Here is a 24,435-nt window from a genome sequence, read left to right as displayed (position 1 = left end):
GCTAGCTCAGGTATTTGTTTTTGGAGGGGAGCAGGAGTGGGACAAGGAATAGGCGGCAGGGGTGGGGTAGGGAGAGGATAGAAAATTGTTCCCACCCACTTTGGACTGAGGCCTACCTGTGCTACCTGCAGAAAAATGAAAGGAAACATCTCTTAGAAAAACCCCAAATCTACTGACTCTGGCAGTCCTGAGCTGCACTGTGGTTGTGTGACAGCTCTAGAGTTTAAAGTTCAGCCCTGAAGCATTTGGGGATGCAGAGTCTTGTTCCTTAAACCCAGAGTACAAGAGTGGGTGCTTCCCAGAATGCAAAAAAAAAAAAAAAACCCTCACCTGCCTAAACCACTGGATTCATGTACCACCCATATTCCAGCTGCAATTACTTCCACACACCTTTTCCTTATGTTAGTCATCCTTATAGAAACATAGGAACATGGCGGCAGATAAAGGCCAAATGGCCCATCCAGTCTGCCCATCCGCTGTCTCCTCCTCTCCCTATAGGCTAAGGCTCTTTACACCTGCATTGTGAGGTCATAAAGCTTTTTGGTTATAGAAACGTGATGGCAGATAAAGGCCAAATGGCCCATTCAGTCTGCCCATCCGCTATCTCCTTCTCTCTCTATTGGCTAAGGCTTTTAACATTTGCATCTCCTCTTCCTATAGGCTAAGGCTCTTTACACCTGCATTGTGAGGTCATAAAACGTTTTGGTTATAGAAACATGATGGCAGATAAAGGCCAAATGGCCCATCCGCAGCATCCACTATCTCCTCTTCTCACGCTATCTTAAATTCAAATACAGTCTTCATCTCTACCACCTCTACTGGGAGACTATTCAACGCATCGACCACCCTTTCTTTAACGAAGTATTCCCTTAGATTATTAGGATTTACTTCTTATCTGTCTATATGTTCCACCTCCGTGTACTCCCTCTGATATGTATTAAAATGGTTTAAGTAGTATATTTTGCCATAATGTGTACTTTTTTGTGAATATTTTTACAGCTGCGATTGCTTATTGCCTGTGTCTGGATTGGACTTGCAGTGCAGTTCTGCCATTTGAAGCACTTTATACCTCCTTGTGGTCGGAAGCTAGAAGCAGAAGTGTCTGGGTATGAGGTAGACCAGTATCTCTCAAACGTTTTTAGCTGTGGCAAACCGTTACATTACATTAGTGATTTCTATTGCGCCAATACCTTGCGGTTCAAGGCGGATTACAAAATAAGTCATCTGGCCATTTCCAGAGGAATTGAAGAGTAGAGCGGGTTGCTTCAGAGAATTGGGACGAGTCTTGTGGTGTTAGTTTGTCGTCAAGGATTTCTTGAATAGCATGGTTTTTATTTCTTTTCTGAACGATTTGTAGTCTGGGGTCGTTATCAGTAAATTGGAGAGTTGGCAGTCTAGTTTCGTTGCTTGTGTGGCTAGAAGACCATCGTACAGTTTTTTTTTTTTCATTTGACGTCTCTGATTGGGGGATGTGGGTTCTCCTATGTCTGGTTGAGGTAGTTTGTATTAGGCGGTTGTTCAAGTAGGCTGGGCTGTCTCCGTTTATGGTTTTAAATAGTAGGCAGTAGAATTTGAATTGTACTCTTGCTAGTATTGGGAGCCAGTGTGAGTCGAGATATGCCGCCGTGATGTGGTCATCCACTATATGGAGCAAACGTTTTTCGTGGCTCATTATAATTGAAATTATAAAATTGCAAAGCCAACAAAAAATCTAATTTGAGTTATTTAAAGTTCTTTAAGCTATGTATAGATAATTGTAACAATGGTGAAACTAAAGTATATAGAATAAAATGAGTAATCAATGCGATGGATATGTTGGACTTTGAGTGCAAATTAACTCAAACGCGACTCGATAGTTGACAAGCAAACACGCATTTCATCATCCACCATGTCTGTCAGAGCTGAAAATCCAAGTTGGCAAAGATAAGAAGATCCAAACGGTAACAAAGCCTTGATTGCTTTTTGCTCATGTTAGGATAAAAAAATACAACTAAAATAACTTACCGTTAGTTTTCAGGGACCAATCACGTCAAAGAATGATGCTTATCTGGGCGGTTGTATCCTTACGCATTCAGATGCTTGTAATATTGACAGTCTTGTGTATGCGAAGTACACGTCATCTCTTCTAGTGTATACACTTCTCCCTCCGTATTCACGGTTTCAGCATTTGCGGTTTCGATTATTCACGGTTTTTAGCTTGCTGGCTCCTCCCCCCAAATTACATCAGCTTGCATAGAGAAATTGCCGATTCCAAGCGTTTACAGAGCAAATCCCTGATTCCCACCGTGTTTTGCCTCTCCTTTAGGAACAGGCCAGGTCTCCCACCGTGTTATTTGTGGTTTCACCGTATTCACAATGGTTTTTAATAGAAAACAGCAAATAACGTATAAAACAGTTATTCGCGGTTTTTCAGTATTTGCGGTTCTGTTAATCCCCTATCACAGTGAATACGGAGGGAGAAGTGTACTTAGGAGGGAATTTTTTTTGAATAAAGTAAAATTCTGGAATCTCTCGTAGCACACCTGGAATCTCTTTGGGGCACTGAGGTAGACAAGTCCATTCCAGGATCACAACAGGCCACTTTGGAGTTGTAATTACTCACACCTGTTCAGCAGGACCTCAGCCTAATGCGTCACACCCTTGTCGGGTGCTGTGGGGGGAGCACCTTCTGTGCTGCAACATTTAACAGTAACCGGCAGCCAAAGATTTCTTTCAAGATGAACCAGGAGCATCGAGGAACTGCAGGAGGCGGAATCTGGAGACCAGTGACTCACGTCTCATCTGCTGCATCATCTGCCAATTAAGTTAATTTTGGTTAAAGGGTCACTAAGATCGCTCATCGACACCCAAGAAAGGAGTCTATTATTCGATCACTCGGCATCTGCTAGCTGTAACGTAGCGTGCAAATTGGAGAATAGCGTCGGAGATCAGCTGTAACACATCTCTATTCAACCCCTGCACCCAATTTGAGTCTGTCTTAAATCAACTTGGACAGGACATTTTGTAAGGATGTCCCCTCGGGTTTCTCTAACTCATGAACCTAATACAAGATACTATGTTGCTATGGTTATTTTTAAGAATATTGCGAATTCCATGGGGTACTTTCAGTGTTAACCAGGCACACCATTATCTATGAATTAGGAGGGTGAGTGTTAAGAACAGCCCCCTCCCCAGCTGTCACTGTTTTAGATCTGAAGGCCCATCTCGCTACACTTCCATATGGGGCGTTTGCCAAATCACGAACAATGCAAGAGCCACAGGCAGAGACAGAGATGGAGAAACTGCATATTAGCCAGATGTCCTGGTCATGGGGCTACTGCAGGGACCTTACGTGTCTATATGGCAGAAGAAAATGAATGGAGAACACAAATGCAAGAACTACAATTACATCGATTTTATAATTTCAGCAAAGGCTTCTCTAGGTCCACTACATTGCAAAGGTTCAAATACACATTGACACCTACTCTCTAAAAAAAAAAAAAAAAGGTGGGAATGTGTCTATGGATTCGATATGGGGTAATTTCTAAAATTAGGCACGGGGATACTTTGTGTCAAGTACAAACGCCATAATGACAATTATGTGCGTAATTGCCATTATAGAAAATTAGCCAATGTATACGAAGGGGTGCTGAGAAGTTCTCAGCCATCCAAGAAAAGTATGATGTGGATATGGTTTAATCAATGGTCTAAAAAAAACGTTAAAACACAGAATTTCGTTTCTGCAAATTGGCACTTAACGAACTAAGATAACACTTTTTTCAGCTACGGTGGCAAAATAATGCTCAGAATTAGGAAGTCGGTTGGTTGGGCAGAGAACTTTTCAGCACCCCCCCGTAAGAGTGAACCAAGTGTAGGACAACCAGCCATTGTGACATCACTGATGAGGTTGACTCTTATTGGTGGAGTGAGGCATTATGACATCACAATCTCAGCTCTGGTTACAAAAGACTGAAACTCTCCACACTAGGGGGGGTGCTGAAAAGTTCTCAGCCCAATCAAGAAGAGAGTTATCTAATTCGTTAAGTGCCAAAATTCTATGTTTTGACATCGTTTCAGGTCATTGATTGAACCATATCTACGTCATTCTCTTCTTGGTTGGGCTGAGAACTTTTCAGCACGTATGGTGCAAGAGAAGAAATTATTTATTTCTTTATGGAGATTTTAAGATTTTAGTTTGTCTGTTATTTTATGTATGTTTCTACTGATGAAAACCCTTTACTCTTTTCTTTAAATGGTCTCGAAGGTTCTAAATAAATAAATATTGATTTTGATGTGCCGTTGTGGTTACCTTATCACAGAAGAGCCTAAAATAAGCCAGACTAAATCCAAGCTAGGTTCATCAAGCCTGGGTCACAAGTGCCCAGCAAATCCTGAAAGTCAGTAAGCGTGCACTAAACCATTTCCTATCCTAAGACTTCCTAGTTCGTCCTTTTGAATTGATTTTTCCTCCAGGAACATGGCCAAACCTCTTTTAAACCCACGCCTTCCAGTAACAGATTAATTATGAACTGTGTGAAAAGAACCGTCTGCGATTGGTTTTCAATCTGCTATATGAAAGGTTGAACAACTGTTCCACTCTGCTCATAATTTTATTGACTAACATATCCTTTCTGTCATGTTTTCTCTTTAGCTTCTCTTCGTAGGAAGTGCTCCGTTTCCTTTGTCTTCTTCATCACCTTTCTCTGAAACCTTTCTAATTGCACTGCATCCTTTTTAAGATGGTGCACGTAGTACTTTCATCATACAGAGACTTCAAGGTATTCTCAATAATTCTTCGAAAAGGGACGGAGAACAAAGCTAACTTTTTATGTGCATTTTTTTTGTGGCCATGGCACATTGGACTGAGAATGTCAATGTGTTATCCTCAGCGACTCTAAATCTCTTTCTCTGATAGAGTCCTTCTACCTCGGAGCCCCTGCAGTTTGCATCACCCTTACTTAAGGTACTTCGACCCCTAATCTCAGAAGATCCTTCTGCGGTTCTACAAATATGATCACCTCGCTCTTTTCCAGACCAAAATGGCACAAGTCCTTACAACCCTTCACATTGACATTTTATCAAATGCCTTTGGAAGAATCCAAACATGCTATTTCAAATGGCCCACCTTTATCCACATGGTTGTTTATACCTTCAATAAATCTAATAAATTAAGAACATAAGAATTGCCATTGCTGGGTCAGACCAGTGGTCCATCGTGCTCAGCAGTCCACTCACATGATGGCCTCCAGGTCAAAGACCAGTGCTCTAAATGAGTCCAGCCTAACCTGTGTACGTTCCAGTTTAGCAGGAACTTGTCCAACTTTGTCTTGAATCCCTGGAGGGTGTTTTCCCCTATAACAGCCTCTGGAAGAGCGTTCCAATTTTCTACCATTCTCTGGGTGAAGAACAACTTCCTTATGTTTGCACGGAATCTATCCCCTTTCAACTTTAGAGAGTGCCTTCTTGTTCTCCCTACCTTGGAGAGGGTGAACAACCTGTCTTATCTGCTATGTCTATTCCCTTCAGATATAGCAGATCTTGAAAAGGATCAGAAAAAGCTGATCAAATAGATAAAAAGGATGGAACAGCTCTTAAATGGTTTGGGGCTTGTAGGCCAAAAAAAGAAAGTTGATAGAAGATGCAACAGAAGGCTCTAAAATCATGAGTGTGGTGGTTAGGGCTGGCAGAATCAGTGGGCAGCAAAATGAGCCCTTAAAGCTATACCGTGTTTCCCCCCCAAAAAAGACTGTGTCTTATATTAATTTGGGGCTTATTTTGGGGGTAGGTCTTATTTTTTTCATGTACATGATCATCTCTCCCTTCCTCTCCTCCACCCCAATTCTTCCTCTTTCCTTTCTCTCCCCCACATGTGCTGCATCTTTCCTCCCTTCTCACCCATCCCCTTGTGCCTTCCTTCTGCAGCATCTTTCTATCCCTCGTGCAGCAGAACCCTTGAGCAGCCAGCCCCCGCCGCACAGCCGATCCCCCACTGACCCTCCCATCCTTCCATCACTCCCTCCCATCTGAATCCTGCCAACCGTGAGACCTACATACCTCCCTCCAGAGAAGCATCGGCAGCATTCTAAACAGGCGGCTCTGCAACCTTCTGCCGGGGCCTTCTGTGTGCTGTGAGAAGGCCATGAAGTAGCCTGTCTGAGTGCTGCCGACGCTGCTCTTTGCAGGGTGGTATGTAGGGTTTGCCATCGGAGGATCAGCAGGGTTTGGATGGGAGGGAGAGATGGAAAGATGGGAGGATCAGAGGGGGTTTGGCTACATGGAGGGAGGGAGCGGGGGAAGCACTGCTGCTGGTGAATACAGGGACTAGGGCTTGTTTTGGGGGAAACAACGGTAGTAACTCAAAAATCCATTAGCATGCATGTTTACCTGAAGAGTTTGCTTATTTATTGGGCTTTATTAACTGCCTACAGTCTTTTTTTGTCTGGGAGGGGTAACCATGGCTGTTGGGAGGGAGGGAAATAAATGACTGTAGGGGCCTGAAAGTTGAGGCATGTGCCAGGTGAAGGCTCGCCAGGGCACTTGTACCAGCCTTATTGCTTTGAATAACAGAAAAACTAGAGCGAATCAGCAGAGCCACAGTAACAGGTAGTAATTTTAAAACAAATCAGAGGAAGTGTGGTTTGTTAGCAGCAGATGTAGCAAAAGCAGTTAATATAACTGAGATTAGATAAGCGCCTGGAAGAACGGTCATTAAACCTTTTATTAGCTCTGGACACCTAGAAAAGTCACTGCTTATTTAGAGGCATGAGCAGGAAAAAATGGACCACCTTTTTTGATATTGGGATCCTACTGGGTACTTAAGCCCTGAACTGGGCCCTGTTGGCAACGGGATGCTGGTCTTGTGGGACCTTTGGTGTGATCCAATATGGCTCCCTTTTTTCTACAGGGTTCCAGAACAAAGGTTTTGGATGGGTGATAAACATGATCCAACTCTCCTGGCAGATTTCTGTGTGCAGACCTTAAGGACCAGAGTCACTGCAGACAGAAAACAAGAATGTCAAACCCAAGTTCCTTCCCAGAAAGGGACAAGAATGCCGGGAATGTCCTTGTCAAGGAAAAGCGAAGTGTTCAGTGCTTATCTCCTTTCTGATGTGTCTCATTTCTTCTCATTGTTTTTACAGGATTGTGTGTGAGATGGGACCGGCCGAGTCTGGCATCCAGTCCGGGCCAGTGCAGCTATGTATCGGGGAATGCAAACAAGAGTTCATGGCCACATCTACACAGCAGTATACTTTTGTGGTGAGCCTCCGGAACAGGGTGTGGGGGAGGGGATGTGTTTGAGGTGCATACTGCCATTATGTAAGTCTTGGATGGTCCCACAGCAAGAATAAAAGAGGTCAATAGATACCATTAGAACTTGCAGATTGACCTGTGCTTTGTTCCTATGGGCCTCTATGACCTAGGAAGTTTATTTTAAAAATGTAGGGCAGACTAGTGCTAGAGGTATTCCAGTGGCAAGCATACATCACAGATCAAGGGGGGGGAGAGGGAAGATCAGATCCTCAAGTCTTTCCAAGTACCTTCATAGGACTATCCATAATTCATGACTTTCTGATCTACTCTTCAGTCATCCAGCCAACACTAACATTACTTTTTAAATAATAATAATAATAATAACAGCTTATATCCCGCAATACCGTGAAGTTCTATGCGGTTTACAAAGATTTGTACAAAGGTACAAATTGATTGACTTTAAGAGGGGAGGAAGAAAGAGGGTTAATAGGACAGGAAATCCATTTTTGAGGAGAGAGTGATCAATAGAACAAGTTAATCGCTATAGAGGGGAGAAAGAAGAGAGGATCAGTTGTCTAGATACTTTAGGAACAGGTGTGTTTTCAGACGTTTCCTAAATTCCTCATAAGTAGTGGTAGTGGGTGAAAGCAATTGTTCTAGGTCTTTACCCCATGATGCTGCTTGGTGCGAGAGAAGATGTTCAATGTGTTTTTTTCAGTTTACAACCTCTCACTGGGGGGGAAACGAAGTTGGAATGTGAACTTCTCTTGTGTACTGACATCCAAAGTCTCAAAGGGTTAATCTCCAACCTAAAACCTTTGCCTTCACCTAGATCTTTCTACTTGGCGGGAGCTTATCGGAAGCCATGTAGCAGCTGAATGGTTTTGCCAGGTTAATGCTTTGTGCCAGACCGACATGGTTGGGGAAAAGTGTAATTCCCAGGGAACTAGGAGTATAGACAGTGTGGAGGAAAGACGTTGATTTGTCTCTTTAGCTCACATGGTGCAGATGATGTGAGAGCAGCTTAACCATTTCCTAGGATAGGCAAATTCAAAATTCAACCTCATGAGTATGTTTCTGGCTCTTGGCAAGTGAACAAATGTGTCATAGTATCTTAAGTAACAGTTAAGCAAAAAAATAGGTCATGGAACTCAATGTGGAGGGGTGTACGAAGCAAATTGAATACCATTTCTCTAGCCACCAGACTGCAGGAAGTCTATACTGCCTTTCAACTTTGCTATTAATAGAAGGGTAAAATGTAAGCTGAGGAATATGGTCCCTAAAAGTCCAGGAGACAAGCTAATATCATCAGCTGGGAATTGCTGGTTTGTTTCAGCATGACCCTCTCACTCGTAGTGCTGCTCCCTTTGGAGCTTCCTCTGGTGTGACCAGTAGGTGTCACCATCAACATAGTAAGATAGGAAATGATGGTAGATAAAGACCAGCATGCCCATGTAGTCAAGTAGGAAAGGTGGCTAGAGTTGTATCTGTAACCCCCCCCCATTTTGGTTTTTAGAGTTTTAACTATGGCTCTGTGCAAATTTCCCCCTCTGTCTTTTTAAGGTGTGAAACTCTTCATTTCTTCTTGAGTGGAAAAGCTATATACCAGTGCTCACTATTTTTTCTGTGGTCTAATGTCATTCACGTGGCCACAGAAATCAAGTGATCCTCGGGCAGCACAGGACGCTGGCATCCTGTGGAGCATCTGCCCAAGTCTTGCCCCCAAATATGAGTTTTGTGATCTCTCTTGGAGTCAGGACTAGGGTTACCAAATTTGTTCAAGAAATAAAGAGGACACATGGCTCTGCCCTATTCCATTCTGCCCCATCCCTGCCTCACTAAAACTTCATCTCTTCTCCTTCCCCGGGCCATGCGTGGAGAGCCTCAGATGTGACATTATGTCACAGGCAGGCACGCATGCGTGTGACATCATTGTATCACATCTGCGTATGTTCGGAGGCCCTACCAAGGGAATTAAAGCTAGAAAAGGACACTGGAAAATTCAAGAAAGGGATAAAGACCATCCTTTACTCAGACTACTGAAACTGTGAGCCGACAGAGGGAGGAAGCAACATGCAGGAAAATAGCATTCTCCCCCGTCCCCCCCACACACACAAGGAGCCTAATAGGAGGACAGGATATGACATGTATGCACATAGTAGATCTTTCCAGAAATATTTAAGATATGATGAATATAGTAAATGCAACTAAAATTAATTAGGATGAGTGTAAATAAGATAAATATAGTAGACATTGGTAGAGCTATTTAGGAGGATGTAAATATAGCATACTTAGAATGGTTAACTGGACTCTTGTGCAAACATAGCAGGCAGATGCAACCCTGGTACCCTAACAACAATCGCAGCGCAATCCATTACAGATGTCTTTGAAAACCGCCCTGAATTGACTCCTCAGTCATTAGCAGCAGATTAGAAACTTCCAAGAAAAATACAGATATTCAAAATGATCTAAATGGCCATTTAAATCGCCTGTCGAGGGCTAAGTGGACGTTTTCAGCAGCACATTACCTCTAAAAATGCCCGGCTAGCATCCAAGCCGAAACTGGCTAGTTCGAGGGGGTTCTAGGGGCAGAATTGGCACTTAGCTGGTTAAATGTGGCTCCATATCCCTGGAAATTCAGTGCTGGAGCCCGGACATAGCTCGACTTTGGATTTCTGGATTTAATGCTGGCAGCGGTCAGCAAAACACCGATCACCACCTGCTAAATATCAAACCCTATTTCTTTAGTGTTGCTTTAAATTTAATATGGGGTTTTTCAGCATTCAGGGCATGAGGTAGGGGATTTCCCCAGCTAGATCACATGGTTATTTGGTAGTGGCAGTGGAAGGGGGGCAGGGGGGGGACACAGAAATTACGAGCACCATCTTCCCGGCTGGTATCTTAAAGAGGTAAAACTAGTTTGGCTTCCCTCGGAAAATAAAATCAAGAGAAACAGAAATGCAACCGTAGTTGTGTGAAATATTGACTGGAACCTTATTCAAGATAACGGAGAAGATAAATTGCATGGGAACACCATGTGGCAACAAGCCAAACATTTATCGAGACATGTTATCAGGTTGTTACTTAATCTCCAAACTGTCCTTTATTAATCATCTTACCTCAGTACCCAAAGCTTGCGTTACCTAATTTCCCTGTCCTGTTTTCTGGTGGTCTTACTCAGTCCCTGTGAGGTTTATCCATCATAGGGAGCAGAACTTGCTGGCTCTGTGGTGATGGAAGCCCTACAGAATCTGCTTCCCTGAGAGCTTCTGATGGGAAGCCTATCCTGATCTGTTCAAACCTGTATATGACAAGACAGATCGCAATAGGCCAGAGTGGGCTTTGATGGCAACTTCAGCAGTTGGAGTGTAAGGATTGTGCTGGGCAGACTTCTAAGGTCTATATACCAGAAAGAAAGACCAGGATCAAGAATTTATACTACATTCATTGATGCTTTAGCAATGATGTGTTCATGAGTATGAAACATAGAAACATAGAAATAGACGGCAGATAAGGGCCCACGGCCCATCTAGTCTGCCCACCTTAATGTCCCTCCCCTACTTTTGCTGAGCAGATTAGAGGGACCGTTGAGGTCATTTACTATGTTATCTAAGCTAAATACTCCAGATGAGGGGCTTTTTATTCAAGTTAACTTTTGCTAGAGGAACAGTGTCACGAGAGGTATGTACAGCTTCACCTGAACCATGTGTAAGCCTTATGACTTGGGCAGCATTTCTTAGTTGACCTTACAGTTGCCCAGATTCATTGTCTTATTTGACCTGCACCAAGAGACAAGGAGCCTGATATTCAGGCAAACTAAATATGCTCCCACCTACCCCCAAATGTGAGCTTTGTGATTTCTCTTGGAGTCGTGACTAGGGTTATCAAATTTGTTAAAGAAAAAGAGACGACACATGGCTCTGTCCCATTCCACCCCTAGACATGGGCTGACATTTTGGATTTTGAGGTACTTGGAGGGCCTCAGAAAAAAATAATTAATGCATTATTAAAGAAATGATAATTTTGCATGAGGTAAAACTCTTTCTAGTTTATAAATCTTTCCTTTTGGCTAAGTCTTAATAATAATATTGTAATTTATAGCTAAAGAGACAGATGATCAAGAAACTGTTGTATTTTACTTTTGTGATTATGATAAACATACCGAGGACCTCAAAATAATACCTGGCAGGCCGCGAGTTTGAGACCACTGCTCTAGAACAAATTATTTCAGGAAGAGGCTTCAAGGGTCGAAACTTGAGAGCAACATCCGTTATTATTTCTTCATGGAAATAGTGGTGAGTAGATAGAACAGCCTCCCTGGAATGATGTTGGAGACAAAAAGGTGGTAAATTTTAAGAAAAAATGGGCTAGGCACAGAGAATTCCTCATGGTGGAGAGGTGAGGGAACATCCTAAGATGAGATCATGTCTGTGACCTGGCTGCAAGAGTGGAGTTGGGCAGACTAGATGGACCTTGGGCTCCTTCTCTGTTACTCTGGCCTCTGATGACTTCTTCTAGTGTTGGACAGTAGCATGACACAGAGTGATTTCCTCTTTTCTTTCTTCTTCAAGAGCCCATCAGTCCATCAACTGAAACCCAGCCGTGGTCCAGAGTCTGGCGGTACGATGTTGACCATTACTGGCCATAATCTTGCGGCTGGCAGCAGGGTCTCTGTGCTCCTGGGAAACCAGACCTGCGAGTTTTATGGGTAAGAAAAGCTGTAAAACAATAAGCCAAATACAGGTTCCATGCTGTGAGGGACAGGCTGATTCGCTTATGAATTTTCTCCAGTGCACTTATGGACTTCCAGTTCAGGCTTCTTTAAGAAAGGCAGCAACTACTTCTTCATAAACACACTGGAGTGTAAGCAAGATTGGGCTCGATGTACATCTACCAACACTGAACCTGTTGGCAACTTTAATTAGGTCGAAAGGGATTTCCTGGATAGTAAAACCTCCACCCTTATCTATGTTCCCTCTAAGCCAGGGATCTCAAAGTCCCTCCTTGAGGGCCGTAATCCAGTCGGGTTTTCAGGATTTCCCCAATGAATATGCATTGAAAGCAGTGCAAGCACATAGATCTCCTGCATATTCATTGGGGAAATCCTGAAAGCCCAACTGGATTACGGCCCTCAAGGAGGGACTTTGAGACCCCTACTCTAAGCTAAGCACATGAGCAGTCATTCACAGATTTTACATGGCCACTCAGAAAAATACTTGCAAATTTGAAAAATTGTTGGTATTTAGAATTTGTTGCTTACACAAAAAACTTTTTTTGAGCACTTTTCACTCGCCTGAGAAAAAATTTGCACGTACCCAGCCAATCCTTAGAGGGAGTATTGACCCATGTATCCTATTTTTATCATGTTTTTATTGATTGGCCCAGATGCCTAAGGCCCCTCCTATGGAGTGTCCGGGCCAATCAAGACCCTTCCCGATGCATCCATGGGAGGGGCCTTAAACAACCTGGGCCAGTCAGAGCTTCAGGCCCCTCCCCGGTGCATCCCAAGATACACCAGGGAGGGGAATTCCCATTTTAGACAACGCAGCAGCGAGCTGGGAAGAGGTAAGGGGGAGGGGGGCCAGTGGAGATGGGGGAGGGGGGCAGTACTAAGTGGGGGAGCGGTCAGGTCACAGCGGGTAGTTTATTCAGCAGGAGAGAGTGGGCATCTCTCCTGCTGCGGGGTGGGGGGGTTCGCAGTTGGGATTATAGGGAAAGGGTGTTGTGATGCATCACAACACAGATGAGTTTTCTAGCAGCCTCTGACACTGACTGGCACCCCTGGATCAGTTGATTTTTTTTTTTTTTGGCGCCAAAAGCCGACAACACTTTTTGAAAATGGCTTGGCATTTTTTAGGAATCCACCGGAGGGCTCATTTCAATGTTGAAGAGCCCATTTGCATTTCAGTGTCAAAGAAATACTGGGTGTGTATTGGGGTGAACGAAAGACAGGTGATGCTGGAGGGAGGAGATATAAGGGGCTTGCACCCCAAGGAATTTTAACTTGGACCACCACACCCCATGTCACCACGCCCCTGCCCCCGCCCCATGTCAACCTCCCAAAACGTGTCAGCAACCGCTTTTGGGGGAGGGAGTGGGCGCTGCTCCTGTTCAGCGGAGGTAAGGCCATGCCATGTGATTCCACTGTCGGTTTGGGCTGAAACCAAGTGAAATATTTCGTATAACAGCACCTGTATTCTTGTCGGCATGTGCCTTATATGTACGTTCAACACCATCCCTTCCCCTTATTTTTTTTTATAGCCATTTTCAATAAGTAAAACATGCTTTACTCTGAAATTGCTTTCTAAGATCACCCCGTGTAGTCGAAGTGATTTCACAAAAAAAAAGCTATTTCTTATTGAAAAAACTGTGTGTTCGGGGATTGTGGTGTTTTTTTGTTTTCAAAAAATGCTTTTTAAAATCACCTCCTTAATTCTCCAGATCCAAACCTTTGTCACAGGAAGGATTTTGAGGCAGTGTTTATGCAACGCGCAAACTCGGGGTTTTGATGTAGTGACTTCCTAGTATATTAAGGATTTGTGGCCCAAGAGGCTTACAGTTCTCATTCCACAACACCCCAGGGAGTTTGGAGGGAGGGGAGGGCATCGGGCTTCTGGCTGGACTTGGCAGCCCTTACTGATAGTGTGGCAATCTTAAATAGGCTTTGGGGTTTCTCTGGGACAGTATTTCTCCTGATCCTCTCCGTCCTACTGACGACAGAGAGACGGCATGTCAAAAAGAAAAGGATGAGAATGATGGTAATAATAATAATGCAACGTCTCAATTATGCAGCGCTTCCAGGCAGCTCAGGCCTGCTTGTCCTTTTCGTTCTATTTTGAGACACTGTGCTAAGAGCATGCCAGCGCTCGGGAGCCTGATTAGATGAAGCAGTTTCTAATGAGATTCCGGCTAATTACGGCTTTCTATTCTCCAGTCTCTGCTCGGAGTGGTGGGTAGCTTCACTGTGACGGCGTAATAACAACAGAAAAAAAAAAGCTAATTAACTGATCACAGGGAAGCAGGAGTGATTCTGCCAGTGGTGAGGCATCACTTTGGATATCATAGCGGAGTTAAGCGGAGACTTGGAGAAGTTTGATCGCTGGGCATGCCAACTCATTTCACACCCGTGCAGTATAAAACATCGCAGCCTGAAACAGTAATGTTGTAGCTTTTAAAGCCATGCCAGAGGCGTTCCAAGCCACAATTTTCTTTTGTCTGAGTTTGATTTATTCTGTTGTTGGTTTCAGGGCTGTACCGAATATTTTTGATTCGATTCAGCCCTGTATAGCGCCCCAAACACATTATTAGCATTTGGCCGAATAGTGATTTAAATTCAAATACGAATAATCCAGCATTTGACTGTGCTAAATTTTGCTGAAATAGACATTTGATCTCTGATTTCATGTTGCCTCCTGTATTATTTCTTATGGTAAATCTCAATGCCTATTATTTGTATTCGGTATTCTTATTCGGCCGAATAATAAAACACGCTATTGAGGCCAGCAGTGTGCCTGATTTTAAGGCCAAATGGGATAGACACGTGGGATCTATTCACAGAGAAAGGTAGGGGAGGGTCATTGGGGTGGGCAGACTAGATGGGCCGTGGCCCTTATCTGCCGTCTATTTCTATGATTTGGCCCCTTTCTGGAGCAGAGCATGGACTGATGGACTGTAATTTTAATGACATGAGGTGTGTCTAAAACAGACGAGGCAGAAGGCCAATGACAGGAAATGAAAAAAACTTGCAATTTGGAGTGCGATGCAATCTGCGTTGTCAACTGTGAGTTAGAAGCAAAGTATTATCTGGATGACTTCATGCATATTTTAATTGTATACAAAGACACAGCGCAGGAGACGGTAACCAATGGAATTGGATAGGATAACTCCTTTATTCAATACCACAATTAGACTCGACGCGAGTCGTGTTTCAGCCCAAGGCCTGCATCAGGAGTCCAAAGCGTGTGAATGGTCTCTGGTAGAATACAATGTAGAACAAATAAACGAGAGTGGTAGCGGCGAATGCTCGTGTCAGGTCTAATTGTGGTATTGAATAAAGAGTTCCTATCCAATTCCATTGGTTAGCGTCTCCTGTGCTTGATTTGCGCAGAGGATTTTTTCTTCAGTTTTCGTCCACATTTTAATTGTATGGCATCACTGAATCGGACCCCAAAAGAAGGTTATCAATAACCAAAACACGGGCTGTCGGGTCCATGCCACTCTTTTCCCCTGTGTGCATTGCTTTTATTTGTGAAGACTTTTGATATTAAGACCATCGTTTCCACCACGGTTTTCTCTAGAAATAAAAGAGCAGGCTGGATTTCTATATACAGTTCTGATGGTTCCTCTTATAGGGCTCGTATTTGGGACCGGTTGAGTGTAATAAGCTCTGGGAGCAATACAGGATTAAGCAGAATAGAGAACTGAGCGTCGGCAGCCTTTGAATGCTTTCTGTAGAGCCCAACTGAGAATTCTGGCCATTCCATTATCCAATGCCGAAGATGGTGAACTGATCACCATATTACAGCCATGCTGTGGCTCCAAAGCTAATGCCCTTGGAATTAATGCATAAGAATATATCATTAGTGCAAGACCCCCTAACTTCAACTTTTCATTTGAGACAGTTTAGGATTAGAGATAAGAAAAAGCATCTCTTTTTCAGGTACGGTTCTTCCTGTGATCTCCCTCCAGTGACCTGAATGATTCTCTATGTGTTTATCTGTTCCGGTCTTTGTGAGATGTTCAGGGCTGTGCTGGAAGCACCACATGGCAGGGAAAAAAAGAACAAACAATTTGTAATTCAGCAGCCTAAACTTAAGAAAAAGGAAAGTTACAGAAGTTCAAACATGGAACGTTTGCAGGCTGCTTATGGACCCATTCTCAACATTTAGTCACATTTGATAAAGATAGCCTTAAAACTAGATTGGAAAAATCCAGACCCCCCAGGACCGCCCAGTTCCACCCATCCCCGCAGTGGAATTTAACCAGTTAGTGCTGCGGAAAATAACCAGTTAGCGCCAAACTAAAAATCGGCTATTTGGGGGGCTTTCCAAGGGCAGACTCGGCACTTAACCACGCGGTGAACTACATAAATAGGACCATATGAAAATCAGTTCTATCTTTATGTGGGAACCCATCCCTTGTTAAATGCTGAATATTGCACTTAACCAGCTACGAGTTAGCCGGCTTCACAAACCCAGAAATTCAATGCCAACGCCTAGATATGGCCTAGCATTGAATTTCTAGGTCTAATGCTGGTGATGCTGAGCGGAGTGCTGATCGCCATTGGGCCCGATGTGTTCGAGCAGGGTTCAAGTGGATTCTCTTCAGGTTACCGGTAGAGCTGTAAAATCTTTGGGTCTGATTCTGTATAGGATGCCGGTATCGGCGGCCACCTATCACGTGTTGGTTAAGAATTGTGCCTATACTCCCAGACAGATGTCTGAAATGTAGGCCAGCATATTGCAGGAGACGCATGCCGACGCTTAAGCCTGCCCAAGGCCACTTCTGGGCGGCCACGTCCATGCTCCTCCTTAGATGCGCTCCGGAAGTCTACAATGTAGGCGTCCTGCCTCAAGGAGTTTTTTAAAAAAAAATGTGCATCTCGATGGCAATAGGATGTCTACCGTCACCTGCCATCGAGACATGCGTTTTTAAGAATCAGGCCCTCTGAGCATAAATGTGTTCTTCCAAAAGAGATGAATTACACGGTGGTGGTCTGTAATGCACATCTCTGCTGAATGAGATCTGGGCAAAACCAGATTAGAATGATGGTGGGCTTTCTTTTAAGATATATTCGTTAGAAGCCTTGACGTGCTGGAAGACCTTGACTGGACTCACTCCAGCATGACTCAAAGTTTGACAATGTCTCTGATAATCTTTTCTTTCCAGGAGGTCTATGAACGAAATTATCTGCGTTTCGGCTCCATCGACCCTCGGCCTAGGCACAGTACGCGTCTTGGTGAGCGTGGACAGGGCGCATTTAGAGAGCAACTTGTTCTACGAGTACATTGATGACCCCAAGGTTCAGCGCATTGAACCTGAATGGAGCATCGCTAGGTAAGCAGCCTTCCACATTTCATGTTCTATACACCCCATGATCTAATTAGTGCGCCTGATGCATGTTGGCAATAAATCAAGTTTCAAGTTTCAAGTTTTATTGATTTTGATAAATCGCCTATTTTGTACTAAGCGAGCAACAATTAAAAAGAAATATTATACATAGTTTTAAAAGAGGTACATAAAAACTTCAGACAGACAATACTGACAAACTTGAGAAACAATGGGAAGGGATAAAGTAGGTTAAAGTTACATATTGCGTTTCTCAGAGGAGAAGAAATGGAAAATATGAAAGAGGAAAAAATCTGAATTTCAATGTGCCAGGGAGAGTTTTTGCTGCCCGTTTCTGTTAATCAGCCTCTAAGAAATGTCACAGGGACCAGGTAAAGTGGAAGGGAGATGTTTTCCTGATGTGTTTCCATTTAAAAGATTGTGCAGGCACATCAGTGCCTACGTCTGATAATTTCAAACTCAGGCATAAGATCACAGCTCGCAAGAGGGTGCATCCACCAGTGACCTTGGAGTTTTCATCCACTGGCATCCAGCAGTGTGTTATAATTGTCTTTCTTTATTCGATATATTGTAGGCTTAGTGCAAGAGAGGATTATCAGAATAACCCATCTAGAATCCACTAGCTCTTGAAAAGAAATGCATGAGAACAGTGTGATGGATGGACCTCAGAAAAGAGGAAGGGTGGGACAGCAACACTGAGATACCCAAAAGCATGAGGGTCATAAGGACATAAGAATAGCCCTACAGGGTCAAACCAATGGTCCATCAAGCCCAGTATCCTGCTTCCAACAGGGGCCAAATCAGACCACAAGTACCTGCGGAAATCCAAATTTTAGCAACATTCCATGGGATGATGCTGGAAAGAGGCGGCGCAAAGAGTAACATAACCCAGTAAGAGATGGTAGATAAAGACCAGTTGGCCCAAATCATCTGCAGAAGAAAGCATGAGAGCTTTTTCCCCACAAAACGGGCAGAAGATCCTGCTCGTGAAAATGGAGGCAACAGAATCCCCAATGAAATTCATGACAGCCTGGGACAAACAAAGGATCGTTATCAGTGGGAGAGTAAGGGGTATAGCCCGGATCAGGTAAAGAGCACCCTTTATTCTGGGAGAACAAGGAAGACACCTTGAATTGAGTATTGAGAATCCTTCATAGATAGCTGCAAAATCTAGAATAGACACAGATGAGGTTCAGGGATGGGGGAATGAGGGGTAAAGCTGGAACAAGTATGGAGGACTCTCAGTGGTGGTGGTGGGGGGGTCAAGGGGCAAAGATGGGGATGGCCACAGAGGATCCTCAGCAAGTGGGCTCAGAGGGAGGCAGGGGACCAAGTAATCGAGTAGCATCATTGTTTTTGCAGTAGGCATGGAAAACAGAGAGAGACTAGCCCTCAGACTCTATAATATTGGGCTCCTATTCCAGATCAAAATACGAGTTAATGAGCTCTAATGATTTAATTGTTGGAGTTAACAAGATCTTAATTACTACTACTATGATTACTAATTGATTCTAGAGCGCTACCTGATGTATGTAGCGCTGTACAGAGTCAAAAACAAGGCAATCCCTGCTCAATCAGGACACCATAGTAGGGTTTACAGTTAGAGGGGATGGTTAAACTACAGGCTAGGGTGGAGAGCAGAAGGGAGTAGGGTTAGGAGTTGAAAGCTGTCTCAAAAATGTGGGTTTTCAGCCTCTTTTTGAACAAGGGAAGGTGATGGTACTAATTAGGATTTGGGGGCTGATCTGGTTACTCATGGTTCTTGTAACAAGGAACACCTGAATTGGATCCTGCCCAGCTCAAAAGTGGGCGTGGGTGGGCCAAGGGTTTTCAGTAAAGATGCGCACAGGGGACCCCAGGGTAGTGACGTAGCGAGGGTCAGAGGTGCCCCTCCTCCCGCGTGCCCCTTCCCTGTACCTGTGGATACGTCTGAGATCTAGGAGGAGGGAATTCAAAAAGAAAGGACTAGGAGTAAGACTAACAATAAGAAAAGAGTATTAATTGTTCTCAATAAATACAAAATGAGAAAACCAGAAATCTACTAGTATCTCGGATCAGAGGGTTAAATTTCTGAGTAAAATGCCCTCGGAACTCTTTTGCCATGAGAGAGATGGTTATAAGCGCATCTTTAACTGAGGTCAAAGAACTGTCTGGAAAGCAGAAGAAGGATGTATTTTCTTTCATTCATTTAACCCCCAGGCTTTATTATTTATTAGACTTTGGGTTTGATCCTGTTGGTTGGCTTTGCTGTTAAGAGGTGACTGACCCAGCAGAGGCCCGGGGCTGAGGCCAGAAATTCTAATTATGTCGTGAGAGAGACTCCCTGGGGAGAGCAAACTAATTACCTGTCACCCCTCTCTTCTGACTGAACTGTGGGACGATGCACAAAGGTTCACAGTATGCGAATCTTGTGTTGCAAAATTGCCGCAGCGTGCTCAGAATCGCGAGCTTGCATTAAAACCACAGTATAAATTTGCTGATGTTCCTGTCAGTGCCTGATTGGCTCAGACATTGACAGGAAAACTTGGCCCAAATTCTTTCTCTCCTCCCTCCCAAACAGGACCTGAATTCTCTCTTCCCCCTCCCCCAACTCCCCTCCTGGTAGTCTTGGGGGGGAGGGGGCGGCTAGAGCTATCCTAGGGCACTAGCAAAGACTCTGGAGAAAGAGCTCTGGTCAGGCCAGAGGTCCCACTGGACCACCAGGGCCTTGGCTAGGTTTGGGGAGGGTGAGGGTAGGGTCCTCCAGACCACCATGGAATATTTTTAAGGGCAAGCTTGTTCAGAACAGAGTAGTCAGGTTGGTGGGAGAGAATGGGTGTCATTGGGACACTCCTTCTCTCAACCAATTCTTCAAACGCTACTTCAGACCTAGGGATGGTTTTTCCAGTCTAAGTGCACCCGATAGCTCTTTTTTTTGAGCATGCTGCAGGGGTATGAAGTGGCCTCACTTAAATGCAATCCTTGCTAATGGTTTCAACGCCTGCCCTGAAACCATTAGAGCATCAGGTAGCACGCTAAAGCCAGCGCTAATCATCTTTAGCACCAGCGTTAAGTTTTTAGCATCGGCCCACTGGGTATCCTTGGTATGCAAGGCCCGATTCATGCATTAATGCTGCTTCATATGTACATCATTTTTTTATTTACCTCTTTCCAGCGGCCACACGCCCCTAATGGTCACCGGTACCAACCTAGACGTGATCCAGGAGCCAAGGATTCGAGTGAAGTACAATGGGAAGGAATCGGTCAATGTAAGTAATGAATTCAGCCCCCATCCCCCAAAGATAGATGTCACCAGCCCCTGCTCTTCCTGTTCCTGTGCTTCTTTATTTCATACAGAGCCCTGGCCCACAGAAAAATTCATTTGGGGGGAAAAAAAAAATCAGTCTTTCAAAAGGTATTAAAACGTATGAGAGACCGTTGGACTGCTTTGCTCCTTGTCTGGCTCTCATTAGATTCCTAAGATCAGATCACTAGAATAAACCAGGAGGCACCACCTCTTCTGGACACACGCAGAAAAAATAGCGCTTTGGACCTGAGATCCAAAAAGGGGCCAGGAGAGATCTGTTTCTGGCCTAGACGCTCTCATTATAGCAAAGTATTTGCAGTACTTATTTGAGGAACGAGGACCCCCTGCACCAGAGAATTTACGAGTTTAGTTTGGCTGGAGACAGGGTGTTGTGATAACATGGTAATTAACGATGGGACCTGTCGCCAAGTATTTGCATGCGTTTTCACTGACTTCTACCAAGCTAAGACAGAGGCCAAATTTCTTCATATTCTAAAGCAGTGTTCTTCAACTTTTTTACACCTATGGACTGGCAGAAATAAAATAATTATTTTGTGGACCGGCAGTTGAAGAATACTGGACTAAGTCGTGGGCCAGACCCCGCCCATCTCTACCCAATCTCCACCCCAGACCCCGTCCCCATAATAGTACTAATTGTAACACTATTTTTTCCATTCATTTTTCATAGATACACACAATATAATCTTATTAACAACACATAATGGTTAACCACAAAATTAAACTACACAAAGCACACTGACAGCAGATGTAAATTCTCAAAATTGACATAATTCAATCACTAAATTCAAAAATAAAATCATTCCCCCCCTACCTTTGTTGTCTCCCTCCCTCCATGCTATGCCTTACCTTGTGACCTGCTCCCGTCTGGCCATTTTATGCCGCCCCCGGTGTTATCTTCAGGCTGGCTCCCTCTTCCTCACTGATGCAGTGCACAAAGCCACGGGCAGCGGCTCCTTGCACGTCCAGCACCTCATCTGGAAGCCTTCCCTCTGACACAACGTCAGAGAGAAGGCCTTCGGTTCAGGCGCAGGACGTAGGCGCAGGAGCCGCTTTCCGTAACTTTGTGCACTGCATCAGTGAGGAAGAGGGAGCTGGCTCGAAGATAACGCTGCACTGTGGACCGGTGGCTGAAGAACACTGTTTTGGGCCTGATGCACGTGCCGGCCCTGTGGACCGGCAGGAAATTTCTGTGGACCGGCACCAGTTGAAGAACACTGTTCTAAAGTATTCATGTATATTTCACCAGGAAAAAGGACAAAATAGAATTTTTCTAAATTCTTGATGGGGAGATGCACTTTGTCCCATTCTATAAATGCCATCTTAAGTTAGACACCAGTTGGTATCCTACCAGCGCCTAACTTGAGTGGAAAACGCATCTAAAGGCACCTGCAACATGGCTATGGAGATGCTTTACGATGCCTAATGCCAGAAATGGTGTTAGACTTGGTAAAGTGCCTCCCTAGTCCCAATTCACGTGAAAGGTTGGCGCTGGAAATGTAGGCCTTGAAAATCCCTTTCACAAGTTTCAAGTTTATTAAAATATTTTTTAGACCGCTTATTCTGGTTTCTAAGCGGTTAACAATATAAAATTCCAAAGCCATGATTGACAGTCACTGGCTCCACTTATGGACTCCAGAATGATCACCAACCGGTCACATTTTGCCAGCTTCAAAGGGAATGTTGAGGAGATTCCAGCCAGACTGTTTCCCCTTCTTACGACTTCAGGTGCGAATGAAGCTTATATGTCTCGGGAAAAGGAAGAGACAAAAAGCAGATGGCAGTGGGTGTTTTTTTTAAGAAATACACATATTAAATACATATGTTGAAAATGTTTCTAGCATGTAAAGTGGCGTCCGTCAGATGAAATGTCTGAAAATCTGTCCACTGTTGAAAGAGGCAACTTAGGCTTCCAGCCGTGGTAAAGTCCACCCAGATCTATGGGTCTACACATTTCAGGTGACCCTTACTGGAAAGTACTTACCTCCCCCTCTTCGCACCTTGGTGGCCAGGAGTCTTCCTATTCCAGTATGGAGGCCACAGGTCAGCAGGAGGGTATAAACCATAAAGTGACAGCTTGCTGGTGCTTCTTTGAAAACCTGCAGAAAACTCAAGCATGTGCCAGATTTGGCCTTTTCTGTATGAGGTGTCAGGTCAAGCCTTTTGATGTAATCTTAGTGATCCCATTGCAGACTGGATTCTATATCTGATTTGGGGCTACCCACTGCAGGGACGGCTTCTCGTATCTGGCAGAACCACGGTGACGGAACAAAGTCAGACTTAGTTATGCTGAGAAAGAAAGCTTATTAAATTTCGTATTTATTTTGCCTAATCGCAATAAAAACCACTCATAAAACAAACGCACACTCACAAAAATGCATATGCTGCCTCATCTCTTCAGTCTTTCTGGGTCACGGCCCAGTGGTCTACTTCACTGTGAGCCCTGGAAGGAGATTTATTGCTTTTTTCCTGTAATTATGAAAACTTCCCAGGGGACATGGGATGTGGGGTTCCTGCCATATTAGTCTGGAGCAGCCAAAAAGATGCAAGTAGGGTGACATCTTGTGAATTAGCTGATTTATTGACACATGTACTTTTCAGAGCAAGAGTCCACTTCATCAGATTTTATGTCTGTCAACTGCCCTTTGACCCCTTCCATCAATATACCATGCCAATGGTCCTGCAAGTAGTGTGGCCTTTGTAGCCACAAATATGGAGGGACATAAAAATTGCTCCCAGTATACTACCTCCTCTCATTGGCTGTGGCAGAACGGGCAGGGGAGGAGGGCCACCAGCAGATGTGTTGTATAGGATGTAACAATAGCTCAGTATAGTCCTACGTCCTGTACCTAGGTTTGCCAGATTTCCATTTTGGATAAAAAAAGGACGCCTGCCCCCCCCCCCCATTCTGTCTCCAGCTCTGTCCCATTCCTCCCCAGCCCAGCCCCCACATGAACCTCCCCGAGCTCGATGGCTGCATTCGGAAGCCTTTGCGCATGCGTGGACATTGACGCAATGATGTCGCACGTGTGCGCGGCTGCGTATGACATCATCACGGTGATGGCTGCACATGCACAAAGGCTTCCAGATGCTCAGGATTTCCAAAACCCAGACAAACTGCCAGGTTTTGGAAATCCCTCCGGGTGTCCGGATATTCCTCTAGAAAAAGGACATGTCCGGGTTTTCCTGGTTATGGTTGCAAAGTACTGCATTAGCATCCTCTAGCCAAGAAACCAGGCACACAAAAGAAGTACCTCTTCTCCCTTGAAATGAGGAGGGGACATGATTGGAACATTCAAGATACTGAAGGGGATAGACTTAGTAGATAAAGACAGATTGTTCACCCTCTCCAAGGTAAGGAGAACGAGAGGGCACTCTCTAAAGTTGAAAGGGGATAGATTCTGTATGAACTTAAGGAAGTTCTTCTTCACCCAACTGGAATGCTCTTCTGGAGTCTGTTATAGGGGAAAACACCCTCCAGGGATTCAAGACAAAGTTAGACAACCAGAACGTACACAGGTAGGGCTAGTCTCAGGGCGCTGGTCTTTTACCTAGGGACCGTTGTGGGAGCAGACTGCTCTGCATGATGGACCACTGATCTGACCCAACAGCGGCAATCTTATGTAGTCTCTCCTCCAGAGTTGGTGAGCAGAGCAGCCGCCTGCCTCCCTTCACGCGCACCAGTTTTAGCATGGTTGAGTTTGCAGTCCTTTTCAGTAAACGATCTTTAAAATGCTGTATTATTCTCCGGTCCCCTGCATTTTTATCTTGACCTTCCTGTTATGCTTAGAAGTGGCATTCGCATAGCTTCCAAAAAGGTTGTGATGTCTCTG

The 24,435-nt window shown here is 44.3% G+C and overlaps 1 protein-coding gene and 1 long non-coding RNA gene across 7 annotated transcripts in view; one reads left to right on the top strand and one right to left on the bottom strand.

Annotated features, from left to right (window-relative positions):
• Positions 1-24,435, top strand: part of PLXNA2 (plexin A2) — a 742,509-nt gene that overhangs the window by 637,733 nt on the left and 80,341 nt on the right. For all 6 annotated transcript variants that reach the window (XM_033917847.1, XM_033917849.1, XM_033917848.1 and 3 more), the window contains 4 exons: positions 7,119-7,236; positions 11,802-11,938; positions 17,119-17,286; positions 20,453-20,546. In XM_033917847.1, the coding sequence (XP_033773738.1) occupies positions 7,119-7,236; positions 11,802-11,938; positions 17,119-17,286; positions 20,453-20,546 (517 nt within the window). The remainder of the gene's footprint in view (positions 1-7,118; positions 7,237-11,801; positions 11,939-17,118; positions 17,287-20,452; positions 20,547-24,435) is intronic.
• The window catches only part of LOC117347225, a 118,375-nt gene that overhangs the window by 46,890 nt on the left and 47,050 nt on the right, over positions 1-24,435 (bottom strand). The gene's annotated exons all lie outside the window — the stretch shown is intronic.

The sequence above is a fragment of the Geotrypetes seraphini genome, chromosome 13 (assembly GCF_902459505.1).
Source record: "Geotrypetes seraphini chromosome 13, aGeoSer1.1, whole genome shotgun sequence".
Classification (NCBI taxonomy): domain Eukaryota; kingdom Metazoa; phylum Chordata; class Amphibia; order Gymnophiona; family Dermophiidae; genus Geotrypetes; species Geotrypetes seraphini.
Note: the sequence above shows the minus strand (reverse complement) of the source record. Positions and strands in the feature narration are given on the sequence as shown.